Source organism: Dendrobium catenatum, unplaced genomic scaffold, assembly GCF_001605985.2.
Source record: "Dendrobium catenatum unplaced genomic scaffold, ASM160598v2 fragScaff_scaffold_659, whole genome shotgun sequence".
NCBI lineage: Eukaryota > Viridiplantae > Streptophyta > Magnoliopsida > Asparagales > Orchidaceae > Dendrobium > Dendrobium catenatum.
The window spans coordinates 1,328,073-1,345,769 of NW_021319121.1; the positions used below are offsets into that span (position 1 = coordinate 1,328,073).

The 17,697-nt window shown below is 34.8% G+C and overlaps 1 protein-coding gene across 1 annotated transcript in view; it reads right to left on the reverse strand.

Annotated features, from left to right (window-relative positions):
• LOC110094753 (alanine--tRNA ligase) overlaps positions 1-17,697 on the reverse strand; it is a 31,983-nt gene that overhangs the window by 9,496 nt on the left and 4,790 nt on the right. The window contains exons 3-11 of the mRNA XM_020820070.2: positions 8,939-9,085; positions 8,638-8,790; positions 8,288-8,417; positions 7,504-7,600; positions 5,344-5,563; positions 4,642-4,689; positions 4,450-4,545; positions 3,367-3,468; positions 1,343-1,465 (exon numbers count right to left, since the gene is read on the reverse strand). Coding sequence (XP_020675729.1) covers positions 1,343-1,465; positions 3,367-3,468; positions 4,450-4,545; positions 4,642-4,689; positions 5,344-5,563; positions 7,504-7,600; positions 8,288-8,417; positions 8,638-8,790; positions 8,939-9,085 — 1,116 coding nt within the window. The remainder of the gene's footprint in view (positions 1-1,342; positions 1,466-3,366; positions 3,469-4,449; positions 4,546-4,641; positions 4,690-5,343; positions 5,564-7,503; positions 7,601-8,287; positions 8,418-8,637; positions 8,791-8,938; positions 9,086-17,697) is intronic.

A 17,697-nucleotide genomic window follows, 5' to 3' on the forward strand; every position in this document is an offset into this window, starting at 1 on the left:
GAACCAATGAACCTTGCTCAAAGCTTACATCTATAACTCATTAAAATATTTACTTGCTCAAAGCCAAGTACCATCCCATCCAGTCCTAGACAACATATTTAGTCTGGTTTAATGGCTGTACCACTAGAGTAAACCAATAATTGACTAATGAGTGGCATCAAGCTCACCACCAATCTATTACTTGTCCTTCCCATCTAATGCATGAACCTATTGTTGCATGAGAAAGCCAACTACTAAATCAGGCCAATTATGAACGACCAGCAATTTTCATGCCAGAAAGGCAGAAACTATGGGTTCTGTCATTTACCACAATGGCCAAAGGATATATTTATACAATTGCCTTATAATCTTTTTAATGCAATTAAATAATAAAAAAATTTACTTAATTGCAGAATGAACAAAAGAAATTTTGATGAACTACAGAAATATTCATATATAGCTCAACATAAATATTCTTTCGAGGACCAAACTACCATGATGACCCAAATATTCTAATTCAGGCATAAACACTATCAACTCAATCACCTGGTCAATCAAGCAAATAGGCCAATGACTAAAGTTTGTTCTTATTATCTCCCAAATGATCTAAGATTTTTGTTGAGTCATCGTCTCAATATGCGCATTAAAATATAGCTACATAAAAAATCAAATTCAAGTTAAACTTGAGACTAAGCAGCATTCTAAATTATTGCTCTCACACAAGTGGAAGGGGTTATTAAACATGAGAGCTTGCACCTATACGAAGCATCGACTCGATATCTAGATAAACCTAGCACAGCATCAAGGGAAATCTAACAAAAAACAATATGCAATCTACTTCAAGCAAAGTCTAGAATTTTCTCTCTTGAATGCTCTGAGGAGAAGGGCTTTTTTTTATGAACTGTCAATTATTACTGAGCAATTTTCAAGATTTTCAATCAAAACATGTCAGATTCAATTGACTCTTCTGAATTTTATGGTTTATCTTGTTCAAGTAGAATTGGTATAGCTTAATTTATTTGACATCACCTTTCAGTAATAATTGACATGACCTTTTATGGTCGCAGAGCTTAATTTTCAGACTACCGATATTCCCAGCCCCATGCGCAGGGAAGCTGCTAGAAGAGCATAAAAGACAACTGGAACATAAATAAGTGACGTGAAAATCATTTTAATTAAATAAATTTAACAACTGTGCTAACATATTATTCATTTGCTTACAGATAACAAATAAAGGTAATTAATATCAGCGCATTAAGAAACCAAAACATTTTGCTTAAATTATTGAGCTTTGCAAGTCACCAGAAGTAGTGTTAATTAAGGGTGCACATTCTAATTCTAAACTAAATTAGCAGTGCAATACCTGACCACCAGATTCTGCATAGAAGCTTGTGCTTTCCAGGATAACTCCAAAATCAGAACCAGCATCAGCAGTTTCTACAAATTCAGATCCATTATAGATAGCCTTTACAACTGTTTCATGAGCCTTCAAAGCGAGAAAACTTCAAATTAGCACTGCCTGATAAAATAGTAGAACGGCAAAGTAAACAGATATAAGGAAGAAACCACCAAACAGTAAAAAAATATCCCCTATGTTCAATCTTGAAAAAACAAGAAAGTGGTCTGAGGAAGGAATCAGATTGTCATGGAACTTGGAGTCAAAAGGCCAGCATAGTAAGATAAAAAATCATAATTTGATAAAAGAGGAACTGAAGCTAAGATAGTCTCTACAAGCATACCAAGAGTGCAGTAGAACAATGCACAGTAAATTCACTTAACAAGAAAAATTACTGAATCAGATAGTGGTACTATACTATTATATGACGTATTCTAATGTAGGGGTGGCAATATTCAAAAGTCGCTTAAATTTTGAATCAAATTGAAATGTAAGTCATTTCAAGTTGAGCCCTGCTTAACCTAACTTGGGTTCTTATTAAAGTCCAGTTAGAGCCCAATGTAGCTTGCTCTTATTTTTACTATAAATATAAAAATATTTTTTTTTAGTTAGCTGAGTGGTTAAGTTAGATCCTTTTTTGGTCTTCCATTTGGTTTAAGTTCAATTCTTTTGGTCATCCATTTGGTTTAAGTTCAATTCTTGGTGTCTCATTTTTTTTCCCCACTATAAATACGACTAAAGAAGCGTCAATGCATTACCCAATTGACAGTTCAGCCTCTACATCTTCATAGAGATGAAATTGTTTCTAATATACAAGAAGGCAACAGTCATGATCCACACAAGGTGGTTAAGTGTCATGAACCCCAAGGCTATGCAATAAACTAAGATTAAGGCTTTCTAGTTTCTTGTATCTCATTCTCTCCTGACATACTCCATCAGTTCTGCTGTTCATTTCCTTTAACAGTTATGTGGCTTTAAACTTTTTGATTCTCAAAGGAAAAATCTAAAAGCTAAGGAGGAGAACCAAAGGAAACTAGCGTGGGTGCTTGATGATCAAGGGCTTCATTACGCAAGTCTTCTTCCCTTTACCCATGCCATCTCTGTGAAAAGCTTTGGCCAAAATATAATAGCCACAACAATTATATGAAGGATTGATAGGAAACAATATCAGGATTCACTCAAATATCGCTTCTTTTATGTTGTTGGAATGAAGGTCTCACTATTTAGATAAGCATTTGGCTTAACCATTACCTCGTTTAAACTATCACTATTCTTCTTAAGTGTATCTCTCTTTCTCTATTGTTCATAAACTTTCAACTATTGTCCCTCTAGGTCTTTTGGTCATCCATTTGTCGTTGCCAGGTCCCAAGTTCTAGATGAGAAAAGTGGAGGGTTGCGTTAGGTAGTCGACAGCCAGCGTAAAACGTGTCGAATAATCTTGACATGGTTAGATTTAAATGAAAATTTGACTTTTAACCGGACATAATGGCGAAAAAGGATTCATATAGCCGACCAGAAAGGCTTAATGTTGTTGTTGTTTCCTTTGGTTTGTTCATTAGGCATGTTCTCCTATGTTTGTATTCCTTTTTTTGTACTTCTTGATTCCATTATTTCATATTATAAAAGCTATTTTAATTTCATTGTGATCTGTGAGACAATATTTTTGTTACTTGCTAGCAAATTCTTCAACCCACATCTGACATTTACGTCTAAATTTTGAGAGAACTCAATCGATTCAACCCAAATCATAAGCATTTTGAGTGAAGAAGCACAATTTTGAGCCAACTCAGAATTATTTTAAGTTGGTTCAGAATCAAGCCATTGACACAAATTGAACAATTGTTCTAGCTAGAGATGGACTAAACTCAAATATTTCAAGTTCAGTTCAGGTTTAGTTCGCTTGAACTAAACTCGATTCCACCCTACTCCAATGCAAATCAACAGTCAATATATAAGGATCAAAACGTATAACAAAAACTAGGCCTTCTAACCTGGAACCATACAAACTTGTGGCTATCATTAGTTGGATTCACTCCTTTTAAATGCAATTCTGATGTAGCCTCAGCATCCAGTGCAATTACATCACCAACTGCCTGCCATATCAATTTAACATTAAATAGAAAGTAATGTGGTTGGCATCCCAAGTTGCTTACTGTTTACGTTAAATATGGTATCTATGCTGTAATAAAACAAAAAATAAATAGAAAATATAGTTCAGGAAATAATTTATGTAACAATCAGCATACTTAACATTTATGTATGCATAAACATCTGATATTTCTAGTGAGATAAAATGATGACTTGACTTCCAACCCGTGAACTTTAATACAAGTATTCAAAGATGCATATTCTGGTATATGCTGATATTTGTTCTCCCTATGAGGTAAAAGGCCGGTTGAATAAAACAAGGAACAAGAATACCAAAGCAAGGAACAAACAAATTTTTTTAAAGGATTCGAACCATAGTTTCAAAGTTTTTCAAAACAGAGAGTTCCGAAAAGTTCCAAGGTGGCGGTTTTGGCGCTTACTGATAGCAAGTTTGAAACAATCACATACAAACATGTGAGCCCTGCCTCCAGCCTCACTTACAACCACCAATACTTGTGCTACCTCATCAATGAAATTTTGCAAGTCAATCCTACCAATGAAAAAAATAAAAGCTCTCCACTCAAGCAATTTGAAGATACAATTTCCAGTGCTTAATAAGAACAAATAACTATTACACAATACACATATTTATGCTTCACCATAATCAAAGTTCAACAGTCTCTCCCCAAGAAAGAAGTTCAACTTTACAGAATTTACACCATTTTCAATTCTCAATTAGCTTATCTTTCTTAATGAGTTTGACACTTCATATTTTTCAACCTCTTAGAACGCTTTTAGCAAAAGAAGCATAAATAAATATGTAGAATTGTGTACATGCATTCAGCTTTTTAAATAATGTTAAACAGGGAAAGTCACATGTTGAATAAACTTATTATCGCATAAATAAAGAACGAAAAAAGAAGAATCCGGGTAGTATAGCTGCAATTCAAAAATAAAATAAACAAATATAAGTAATGGAAGTCGACCTTGCTTCGAGCATTTCTTGCCTTCTCTCTAGCGTCCTCCATAGCAACATGGAAACCCTCAACATCTACGATTAGGCCCCTTTCTTCAGCCATCAACTAATAGGAAAGAAAAAGACCTTATTGGAGCCTTTCAAATAATCAAATTGTTCAAAGATATCTTGAAACTTAAGATTAATTAGGCAACACAATCACCTCAGTCAAATCCACGGGAAAACCATAAGTGTCCCACAGAATAAATGCCTCCTGCAAGAAATGGATGGTCTTTGAGTAATAATAGGTGAACAGAATATCAGAAATTAGAAGTGTGCAAAAGCAGGAAAAAAAAAGGATATAACCATGCATCAAAATTATTCTCGTCTGCAGAATTATACTATTTTCATTGGACAATTCAGAAACAATGACAGTAGGTGGAGGCAATTTGGAGACATTTTGCATCCTTTATTGGTTTCTTACAAATTTCACGCACCTTTTTAAAGATCTGGTTGTTGGAATTCAAGCAAACTACCAAGAAAAATACATGTTATTGAAACCAATAAACAGGATAATTGCAGCAGAAGAAAATCTAAAAGAGGATAATTCTTCTTGGGATTCAAAAATTTGGCTTGATGTTGCCAATATAATAACCAATTTATTTTAAACTGAAAAAATTATATAGATGGAATTGTCGTTCTCAATAAATGTGTGCAGCATGGAAAATTAAGGATATCTAAGTTGAAATGCAAACTTTTTTATCCACTGACCAAGCAAGAGCATGGACCCTAACCTAACTGATTCTGATGACGATTAAACATTTGATAGGCAATATAATTGTTAAAAGTGATAAATATGTAGCATAATTTAATCCTCATCCATAAGGTGAACAGATCTCTACTGTGGAAACAACTGGAAATGTACAGAATCTGAAGCAAAAATTGAAACCTCAATTTCATTCAGCATGTAAATAAACGTTTTATTCAGAGGTATAGCCCACACAGGGATGTTGATCAAGATTACCTTCACCAATGTTCTTCCAAAGCTAGCCTCCTCCTCTGAAATGATATCTCTAATCTTCTCCTCATGCTGCTTAAGCTCTGGAAAAATGTCTCCCATCACGCTCACCACAACACCTACAAGACTAACCACCATCGATAATCTTAAGATGGCGATGCCACGTCTGGAAAGAAATATATATATCTAGCTTTTCAATAGTAGTGGAAGTAAGAAATTTTCGAATGTAACAAATTCCATGACAAGCAGTATGAAAGGAGAAAAAAAGATTGGCAAACAAGACCCGAGCATAATTCATCCTAACAATCTCAACTATGTCCATGGGCATCACGAACCCTTGTCAATTAAGAGAAGACAAAAAGCAACGGTTCTGATGAATCTTTAAGTGACAATTGCAATAATCATAAATCATCAATAGCACTAAGACGATTAACAAGAAACTAGAATTATTGAAAAAAACCAAGCAATCACCTTTGCATCAACACAACATATTATGCACACCAATCACTTCAGCGTCCTTTACTAAATGTATAATTCAATCTTTATTATTAAAAGATAATGCAGTTTTGACAGAACAATAAGGTCACGCAAATTGCTACAAAAAGGAAGAGCTCATAAGAAAATGTTTACCCTAAACAGTTAAGCAAGAGTGGTCCTGGTCTCATCATTGCATGTTTGGTCATGCACACTTCGAACATCATGTTGTAGTAGAGAGTCCTACCATAAACCTAACTAAATTCTGACAGTCTCTGACTCACATTTTGCACTTTTTCACAGAAACCCAAACTTTATATGTTTCAGGTTAGTCAACTATCTTTCTACATGGATCCCATGTTCATCTTCCAAAGTGAATTTTGAGTCTAGAGTACGAAGATGTAAGATCATTACTATGTCACTTCACCAGCAGCAGTTACAAATACCAAAATCCAGTACAAATTTTCGGTTCATTTGATTTATATGAAAAAAAAAGAGTTTGCATGACCAAAAAAAAAAACTAACGTGATAGAATCAGAAAAGAACAAAAAGCCTTAAACAGTCCAACTAACATTAAAACAAAACTATTTCTGCATTATGCTCCCTCTAAATTTAGTCAATAATCCTATTTAGCGAAAGGCAGTAGAAGCATAAATTTTAATATGGTAATGTCATGAATGCTTAAAACTCGAAAATTCATTAGCTAAAGAATGATTGGGAAGAAATGTGTTAAAGTGTTAGGAAATACTTGAAGATCTCAAGTAACCCTAACAAGAGAAACAAAAACAGCCAGAAAACTCCACAAATCCAATTGAAAACCAAAGAAAAACAATAGTTTTATTGCAAGAATCAAACTAAAGGAAGAGAAATAGCAATATACAATTGATCCTCAATTCGGGAGGAGGATCTATCTCTCCCAATCCCCAGATGCTGCTAGAGCCCAAGACACCAAACTCAAAGAACAAGAATAGCCCAAATAATTTGCATAACCCTAACCCTAATTCTCTCTTCCTATTTAAAGCAAACAATTAAACAACAAATACCCAAACAACCCTCTTCTAATTCCCACCTATTCCCTTAATTATTTCTCTCCCAAATCATCCCATAAATATGTCCTTTTCAATTATAAATCATCTGGTACTATTGCAATTTCATTCTGGACTGACCGGTGTATTTGTCAAGTGCAGAGAAGTAAAATGCTGGCATACAAACAAAGCAAACAGCAAAGTTCTACACTCAAGAAAATAAATGAAACATATTGCACTACACATAGCAATTTTGCATTCAAGCTTGAAGAACTCCCCATCCCCATTTCCTTACAAGACCTAAATTTGCATGGAATCAGATAATTCCAATACCAGAGGATTCCGAACTATCCAAATATTTCATAACCTGATTTATTAGATCATAAGGGATATGCTTGTTATGCAAAAAGTTGCATACATGTGAAGATTACATTTCTGGTATATTTCTCAAAAATAATGAACTAAATGCAGTGTCAACATATAGCTTACAAAAAAAAAAAAAATTGTATATCTCAAATCAAAGAAGGGGAGAAATTTCACGTCTCCCCTCCATTTAACAAGTACTTACTGGCTGAAAAATCCTTCTGGGGCTTTTAAAACCTCTCTACCATAACGTACGGCCCTTCGAAGAATGCGCCTCAATACATATTCACGCCCCTCATTGCCTGAATCACAAATGTTCCTTCTCAATGCAAGAGTATAAATAAAGACAACAGCATTAACATGTAAAAATAGCAAATGAACTGCACGATTATAGAAGACCTGCATCACATAAGATTCATGATGCAGAAACTATCAATCAATTGGATCCAACTTTTCAAACTGAACCTCTCAAGACAAGTTGAAGGTTGACCCACGCTTTTTAATTGGGCTAAAAATCTAAAATTTTTTCAAGGAAAGCCTGATTCGTTAACTAGACATAATGGCTACTTTGTTCTTATTTTTGCGAGCTGGTATTATCATACTTTGTTTTCATAAATTCATTATTTTAATTGAATAAATTGCTATATTCAGATTAAAGCAAGAATAAACTCTAAATGAGAACAAACAAACCACAAAATTTTTCTTTAAAGTTCTATCTGATCGATGTTGCATCAGCAGGCATCATCCACGTTTGAGCATACATTTTCTGGATAAAAAAAAAGCATATATGACAGGGCTAGGGAAAACTTCAAGAATAGGAAAAACATGAAATTCCACAGGAGAGTTACATTACTTTATAGCACTGCCCCAAGATATGCTAGCACATGAAAGTAAAAATAAAGCACAACACAGACTCAGAATAGTGTCTTATTGACTAACAAATTGGTCAAAGTGTCGATAATTATATAACTAGTTGAGCATGTAATTACCAGGACGAGAACCATCAGCAATAGCAAATGAAAGTGTTCTTATATGATCAGCCACCACCCTATAGGCCATGTCAACTTTATCAACATCATCTGCCCCAACCTTTCCTGAGTATGGTTGAGCTCCAGTCGCCTGATGTTAAAAAAAAAAAGTAAAATAGAGAGCATCATGAGTTATACGCCTCCTGCAAATGGTTAGATGAGATGAATTACTGGCCTTCAAGTGCAAAGTATTACTTGTCAAAAGCATTTGTTTGGCATAATAACAAAACATTTTTACTAGCAAAATGATAGTGAAGTATCTCTTTAAGGAAAATAAAAATACTGGAATAACACCAAGGTTATATACATACTTGCTGGATAGCAGCAAATATTGGCATGAACACATCAGTGTCATAATTGCTCATTTTATTCTGCAGTATAGAAGTTAAACGCTCAAACCCCATCCCTGTGTCAACATGTTTTGCAGGTAAGGGCTTTAAACTGCCATCACCCTCTCTATTAAACTGAAAAGAAAAATAAAATATACGAGTATTGATATCTTAAAACCATAAATAGACAAATAGTAAACTGCATGCATAAATAATAAAATCAAGTCTATGTGGGTTTTAGCACACTATTTAAACTAGCACATAGAATTCTCATTCAATATACCTGAATAAATACAAGGTTCCATATTTCTATGCATGTTGGATCATCATTATTGACCAAAGCAGAAGCATCACGGTTACCAACTCGGTCAAAATGAATTTCAGTACAAGGACCACAGGGGCCAGTATCACCCATCTCCCAGAAGTTGTCCTGTTCATCACATGATCAGCAATCAGAGCCAGATTATGAAAATAAACTAAAATAAAAGAGGTACAAAACAGTTCCCACCAATCATTACTCTGGGAGGAACAGAAAAGCCTACAAGAAAATTAATTGTCAATTTGAACTAAGGCCTATAATTCAACAAGGGAAATAGTAAACAGTCCGCACAAAAATACAACAACAACAACATCATCAAGCCTTTGTTCCACTACGTTGGGTCGGCAACATGAATCCTTTTTCGCCATTGTGTCTGATTAAAAGTCAAATTCTTATTTAAATCTAATAAAGAAATATCATTTCTAATATTTTCTAACCAAGTCTTTTTAGGTCTACCTCTTCCTTTCTTAACATAAGTCAAATCTAATACCTCGACTTTCCTAACTGGGTCATCGGAAGGCCTCCGTTTAATGTGACCAAACCATCTAAGGCGACTCTCTCTAATCTTATCTTTCACTGGAGCTACTCCAACCTTTTCACGTATATGCTCATTTTGTATCCCATCTCTAAGGGGTCAAGCCACTCATCCACCTAAGCATTCTCATCTCTGCAACACTTAACTTAGTATTATGCAAGGAAAGTTAAATATTTTCCATGAGAGTGTTTAAGTACACTTAGAAACAGAGTAAAAGCAAAATCGAACAGCTACTAAGAGCACAAGATTGGTATTCTTCCCAAAAAACATTATAATTGTCGCTAGCTTTATCCAAATTCTTCCCTTATCCCAAATCTTCCCAAAAGTAACTAAGCCATAACGTTTCTATTCTAGGACTTCAAACTTTTGACAGGTATGTATGCAATGCGCTTAAAGTATCCTATCAAAGACATAACTTTGCTCGTGCATAAGAAGAATCCCCGAAGACCTAAAGGAAAAACTAAAAGCATTGGAACAAGAGCTTAGTGATGCTAAAGAAAAACTTACATAAGAAAATGTAACCATAATGTTTAGGGATGTAGTAACAGAGATAAGAACTTAGCATTCTTGACAAAACATTTAAAGAACATGTTTTGTTTATTTCATCCCTTTTAGGCCATTTTGGGTTATATGATGCCTATGTGATACGAAACTTGTTACAATAGTGAAACATGCATGTCACTTATTGCTATATGGACCCGCCCTCAAAGAAAGTCAAGGATAGGCAATTTCTTGCGGCCCACAACCAAACATCAAACCTCTAGCCATGGCCATTAGATGGAGTACCCAAAAAATGTTTATTATTGAAGATGCACAAACATTTTAATGTCTTAATAACTAATTTTTCTAGGACTAACATTACAGATGATCTCCATGCATATTAATACAGAAATATATTTATCGCCTTGCAGATATATTCACATATTCATATGTAAATTATAAATATAAGTAATTAGGGATGCCTTTACATGTTATGTCTGTACCATGTCTGCCTAAATCATGCTAACGATTATAATGACCTTGAATGTACGAATAAATCATGTGGGTGCACGTAATTGCATTAAATTACTGAGGTAATAAAAAAGTATATAGACCAGATACTCCAGCACTCTTCAATAAATATAACAGTATGTCTATACACTCATCATCATTGTCAGACTTCATTGCTAACTACAGGGAATCAACTTTATCAATCCTGTTCCCTCCAATGTTTGATATTGGGTTAACTGTTAACGCTAGTTTACTTTTTTACATAAGCTTTAACCCTGCAACTTTTGGTCTAAACTCTAAACTCATCCTTCATATTCATCGCAAGTTAATTATATTGAGCCTTATTAGTGCAAATAAAAAAAATATAGTTTATAGATGTTAAAACTATAAACCGATACACTGAAAAATAAAACATAGTTTATATATGTTAAACCTACAAGCCAATACACTGAAAAATATGCTAAACTGACAATACAAACATATAAAATAAGAGAGATAAAACAACATGAAAGATGCATGCATTGGCATTCATTCAACCCTTCATCCATCGTCATGTCCTTTCATACATACCAGAGCTTGCACATTTCTTTTTTAATACACGAACGCATATGCAACATGAAATCATGTGCACGATTTGGAAGTTTAACTTATATAGATTTGGTACAATGAGCAGGACCTAAACGTACTTGTTTGCATGGCCTAAAGCACATAAACATGTAAACATGGCATATAGTTTGATTTTAATATTCATAAGCTATGCCACTGGATGATTGAACTTGTGCATATGACCAATCATTTTTTCGCCTTGGATGGTAATTAAATAATTATTATCCATAAGATGGACAACCTCAACTCCCTTAAGTCTAACAAAAACTAGAAATATACATACACCATGTACATACAAGCATCCAAACTAATGTAGATTCACATAGTAATGAATTAGATCAAACAAACGAGGTGACCTATAAGGTGCTATTTTAGTTGGTGACACCTATCATCCTAGGTGAAAAGGTTAGAGTAACTGCAGTGGCATATAAGATTAAAGAGAGTTGTCTTAGATGATTCGATCACATAAAACATGATGCAATAAAAAATTTGGAAAAATCTAAGAATGCAAACATATAGAGTCTTCCTTTCATAAACGACAAAATAACACAAGAAATAACACACTACAACTTTCATATATTTTAGAACATAAAAACAACTCCTAAAACAGCTTTTCATTGGTTGAGACGAAAGATACAAATGGGGTGGACACTTTCGGAGAGAAGATTGAGATAAGAAGCCTGAGACGAAGTCATAGAAGGAAGAGAAGACGAAGAGGCATAGCTCGCAAGCTATCCAAAAACCCTCAGGTTTTAGTTCCAAAAATCACTCAATAACACTCTTTTTTTCATGCATCAAAACAACCCTTTTTTATAGGTGAAAAGAGGTAGCCAAACAACCCAAATAACCTCCAGCCGAAGCAACTGGGAAAAAGGGAGACAAAAGGTCAAAAGCCATTGCCTGGAGCGGCACCTGAAAGGTCACGTGGGAGGGATAGGAACATCCAGCCACGGGAACAGGAACAGCCAGACACGGGAACAGGCGCCAGACAGAGAAACCAAAAGGCCAAATAGAGAGGGAGAGAGGGGATGAACCCGGACCAACCATTATGAGATGAAAAAGGCATTTATAACATCATAATGATATGAGTTTAGTAGAAGAACACAACAGTACACCAAAAGGGCAGCATAATCTGAGACAACGAAGCCCAAACACGGAACCAAATCAGCCCAAGAGCTGACCCCCCCCCCTCTTTCCTTTTGCCTACATCAAACCGTCAACCTTCCAATGACCCCACTAGGAGAGTAGATGTATTAGATCCAGACTATGTTAAGAAAGGTAGAAGTATATCAAAAAACACTTAGTTAGAAAGTATTAGAAATGACATTTTTTTATTAGATTTAAATGAGAATTTGAATCTTAAGAAGATACAATTTAGAAAAAGAATTCATGAACTAATCAGTATGGATCCCACCGCCTTGGCTGGCAGATTGAATGCCCAAGGTGATTCGGCGAAATTCCAAGAGCCGAAAGGCTCTTGTTTTGTGGATCAGAGCACCTCATTTCAGACCTATAGGAGGAGAAGGATTAAGGGGAGATCATAGGAGGAATGTGAGGTGCATTTATGGTGGGATTAGGGTTGATTTTAAGAGGGAAAGTTTGTATGTGGGGTATATGATGTGAAGAATTTTCTGCAATAGTTTTCTTATGTGATTTTGGGTTCCTAGTTGCTGCTAGGAATTGGAGGAGAGTCAATTTAGCTCTCGAACAGTAAATCAATTGTATCTTGTGTTTCTTTTTATTGAAGATTATTATTTCAACATTATTAGTATTGTCCTTGTATACCATTGTTGTCTTTTTCTTGGTTGGTGGCCAATTTTTTGTTGTTTTGTGCTGATGTTGTTCTAGTGGTTGTTTTAGGTGCTGATTTGATCCCCAAACCATAACACCCACATAGTAGGATCAAAGCTTGTTGTTATTATTGTTGTTGTACACCTTCTATCCTACAAAATCAATCACCAAACACAATTGGATAATCAAAAAAGCTTCTCATCTATCTCTATCTTTTATTCTTCATTCATTGTTGCTAGTTTATTCAAATGCCCCATGAATGCCTTCGAAAGTTTGTTTTGAATAAGAGCACTATACAACTTGATTCTCCAAATGTCAAAACTCTTCAAACCATCAAATTCCATTATATCAAATTCCATGGCCATAAACCCAAGCTCTGATGCCAATTTATTTGAGCGAAATGTTTAACTCAAGTGAAATACAATGAGCCATAAATAAACACAATAGTGAGATTAATGGCGCATAGGAAGAGCATAATTTATCTGCTCACCTTAAATGTAGCCTACATAAATGGGAAAAAAGAAAGAATTTGATCCATTAAAAAAGAAACAAAAAATAATATATAAAATAAAGACACTCGTCAGTTCTTCCCAAAATCCAAGTACACCCAACTCTCAACAATATGAAGCCCAAGAAACGCTCACAAAAAAGTTTACCTCAGACCTTGACACTCGCCTCCAAAACCAAGTTGGTCAAAAATAGTTGTTTTCTTCCATCCTTGTTGAAATCCTCATGTAGTTAGCACTCAAAGCCACAAGGCTCAAAACTGAGTTTTATGAATCACGAACATGATACAACATGAACATGACGATAAAGAATAATTGCAAAGAGGACTCAACACACTATGGACATGTTTTTATGTTTTATAAATTATTAAAATGAAATATATAATTTCAACTATTTTCTACTAAAGAAATCACAAGATGAAGTATAATATCATTAATAATAAAATAAATACTTTATAATTGAGCATTCATTAATCATTTAATCCTTCTTCAGCTGTAAATATTTTTCCAATATCGATATTGCTTATAAAATGTCAAAAACCTCCAAAAATTTAACTACGTACCATGTTGAATTAAGCTTCTCATATGACACATTTGAAGGAAGTAAATTGTCTTTTTCTAATAATTTTGTACATGATATATTGCAAAAACTATCCTTAAGTGAAAAGAAAAATTATTGTTTTGAATCATATATAACAATAGTTATTTCAACATACTTTTTTTTATTCACAGTGGTAAGACAAGTCAAAATGACTTGGATGTCGAGGTAGATAGGCGAAACTGGAGACGGCTCTAATGCCTGAGCTAAGACGCGAGATAGCTTGGATGCCAAGGTGGAGATGTGGAACAACTTCAATGATAAGGCATAGAAGCAAGATGACTTAGACGAAGAGAAGACACGAGATGGCTTTGATGAAGAGGAGTGATATGCATCGCGGCTAGGGCTTCTTATGGGTTGTAGTGTTGTACAAGTGTTAATTCCATCACACAATTTGATTTTGAGTTCTATTAATTCCTTCACATGCACGATTCAATTTTGAGTTTCACTTCTACGTGTTCCACTCCATGTTTTGTTATGACTAGTAAGTATTGGGGTAAAATAACATACTAGAAAACTTCAACATAATTTATGAAGACACGTGTCAAAGATTGTTGGGCCCATGTCTATGCCCAACACTAGTACGACATGTATCCGACACGAACATAGAAAGCATTTGGAAGAGTTCGTAATTCCTATAGTGAGTGTTTCGTGATCTAGAGATCTAGATGTGACAAGTCACTAAGGTTGCAAGTACGTAGAGCCAACTAGCATACCAACTCAAACTCAACTCCTTAACAAGCTCACGAGTCAAGCTTATTGAGAAACAAACTTGAGCTTGAGCTCAAATTATAGCCCATATATGATCCAAGTTCGAGCTTAACCTAGTTCGACTCATTAACTTACGAGCCAACTCAATTTTGGGCACTAAATTTAAAATATGAAACGTCGCCTCATAGAGTCACGTGCTCCTTCTCTTCAAATGCCAGTGGTTATGTTGTTGCTTTTTCCATCAAACTCTTGCCACAACTTCGTCCTTAACAGTTGATCTGATCACTACCTTATCCACCAAACTCCAATTAAGATTTCCCCCTTGCCATTGATCCAATTGATGCCTTCTCTAACAAGCTCCCACTATGATTTCCCCTTGCCATTGGTCAAATCAATGCCTTCTCTAACAAGCTCCCATCTAGACTTCAACCCTTGTTGATTTTTTTACGATTCCATATCTAGCAAGCTCACATCCATGCTAACAAACTCCCATCACGAGGGCTTCAAGATTTTGGCTAGAGCTTGAGGTTGAGCATGCTGTTATTCCAGCCAATCGAGCTCGAGCTTGTCCTATGAGCTCGAGTTGGGCCTACCACTGTGTAGGCAAGCCAAGCTTGAGTTAATGGTAACTCAAGTTCTGTTAGACTCATTTACACTATCGTCAACCACTATCTTAAATGGGTGTCTAGATGTTTGGCATGCCATACTCTCTGTTATGAATAGTTATATTAATGCATTTTTAATAAGAGGAGGAAGCCTCCTTGGATTCACATTAATGTATTCATGCATCTTTCATGAAGGGAGTCCATTCATCCGCTTGTAAATCACCCCCTCTACTTTGGGGCATAGTTAAAGTTTATAATCCTCATTATAATGAAGAAAAGCTTTTTGTTTTGAAGTTCCAAAACTCTCTTCCCTTGTAATACGCATGATTATAAAGAATTCTTTTCCACCTGATCCCTCATATGCTCTCCTTCCTTTCTTCATTGTTGAAGACTATTAAAAAATGTGCTTGTACCTTTGGCTGTAAATTGCCACAGCTTTGTTTGTAGAATATGCAATGTTTATTCATAGCATTTCATTTTTATAGATAGGGTTAAAAGTATAGTCTTTTCGTTTTTCACTTTCAAACATTTCATTCTTATTTGTTTCCTTTAGTTAGAAACATTCCCTACACCCCCTTGCACATTGGCATATTGAATGATTTGCATTTTCTAATATGATACTCGTTTAACAAATTTAAAGCAAGTTTTATCTCATATGAACTCTTTCATTGGAAAATTTTAGATTTAGTTTTTTTTAGTGTAATATTCATGCGTTGATAATTTATAATTTGGTTCATTTGTGTGGATTGTGAAATGTGCAATAAAGAATAATGAGCTCTATTAGTGATAAATCTAAAAATGGCGAAGCTTCAACAGAACCTAATATAAAAGATAATAAGTTATTGTGGAATCATGTAACTAAGTTGGAAACATCTTCTAAAAGTGGAGGAAATATTACATTTAAATGTAATTATTATAATGTCACTTACAAAAGTTTGCATTCAAGGGTGAAAGCCCACTTACTATTATTAGTCAGAATTAAAATTTGCCCTAAGCAAATGATTCACAATCTATGTTGCACCGATGCACCTAAATAATGAAGGCGTGTTGTATCTGATACACCGATACACGAATACGCCTCTGATACGGCACCAATATGTGTCAGATACGGCTTTGTCGTATCCAATTAAAATATTATTTTATTTCAAAAGGACATGCGTATCCAATACGCATGTTTACGCGTGTCTGTTGAAAAACAAAAAAAATTCGAAAAAAAGACCCATCATATTTACTTCCGCGACTGCGAGCAAGGTTTTCTCATTACTGATACTTTTCTTTTTGATATTATAAGCTACAAGGCTACAATGATGTTACTTTCTCTCTCTTTTTTTTTTGTTATTTCAAATATTATGCTTTGATTGATTTCTTAATTTTTATGTATGATTTATAAATTATAATATCGTGTCTGCACCGTACCCGTATCCTGTATTTTTAAGAATTGACGTGTCCCGTATCCGTGTCGCTGTATTCGTATCGGTGCAACATAGTTCACAATTGAATGAAATACAAAAGCAAGTAAAAAAAATTGAGTTGAAAATCAAAAAGGCTATTCCTAAGGAGATACCATTACCAAGTACTCATAATCATGTCATTTTGCTTCTACTTATATTAGAATTGATGATGTTAATAATATCAATGTAGGTTCATTTTAGATGGAACGGTATAAGCCTAAGAGAATAAGAGGTGTTGTAAGCATTCATTTAGTAAAGGTATTTAATATGCAAATACGAGAATAGCTAGAAGTGAAATTGCAAGGATGATTTTCTCATTTAGCCTTCCTTTTAACCTTGCAAGAAATCGTCATTATAAAAAAATGCATTTAATTCTGCATGTAATAATATCTTGCAAGTTATGTCCCACCAGCATATAATGACATTATATCAACGTTATTACAAATAGAGATGTCTAATATTAAGAAGTTAATTAAACCTACAAAATGGGCATGGAAAGAGAAAGGTGTGAGTTTGGGATGTGAAGGTTGAATTATATGCTGCTATTTGGTTTCCCCATGTGGTTGTTTGGTCTTCCCATGTGGTTATTTGGTCTTCCCATGGTGGCTGTTTGGTTTGCCCATGTGGTTGCTCGGTTTCTGATGTAAGCAAAAAATATAGGGGACCCTATATTTTTTGCTTAACAAAAATAAAACTATACGACACTTGACAAAGCAAAGACTAGAAGAGGAAAGAACAAATTATTACATTTCAAATAAAACTAAAAAGACGAAATTACAACGACGACGACTTGCAAACTTAAAATTAAAAGACGACACCCTAAAGTTGCTGCACTTGGAGAAGAAAGATACAGATGGAGCGGCACTTGCGGAGAGACGAAGAGATTAGAAGCCCGAGAAGAAGGGTGGAAAGAGCCCGCAGGATTTCCCT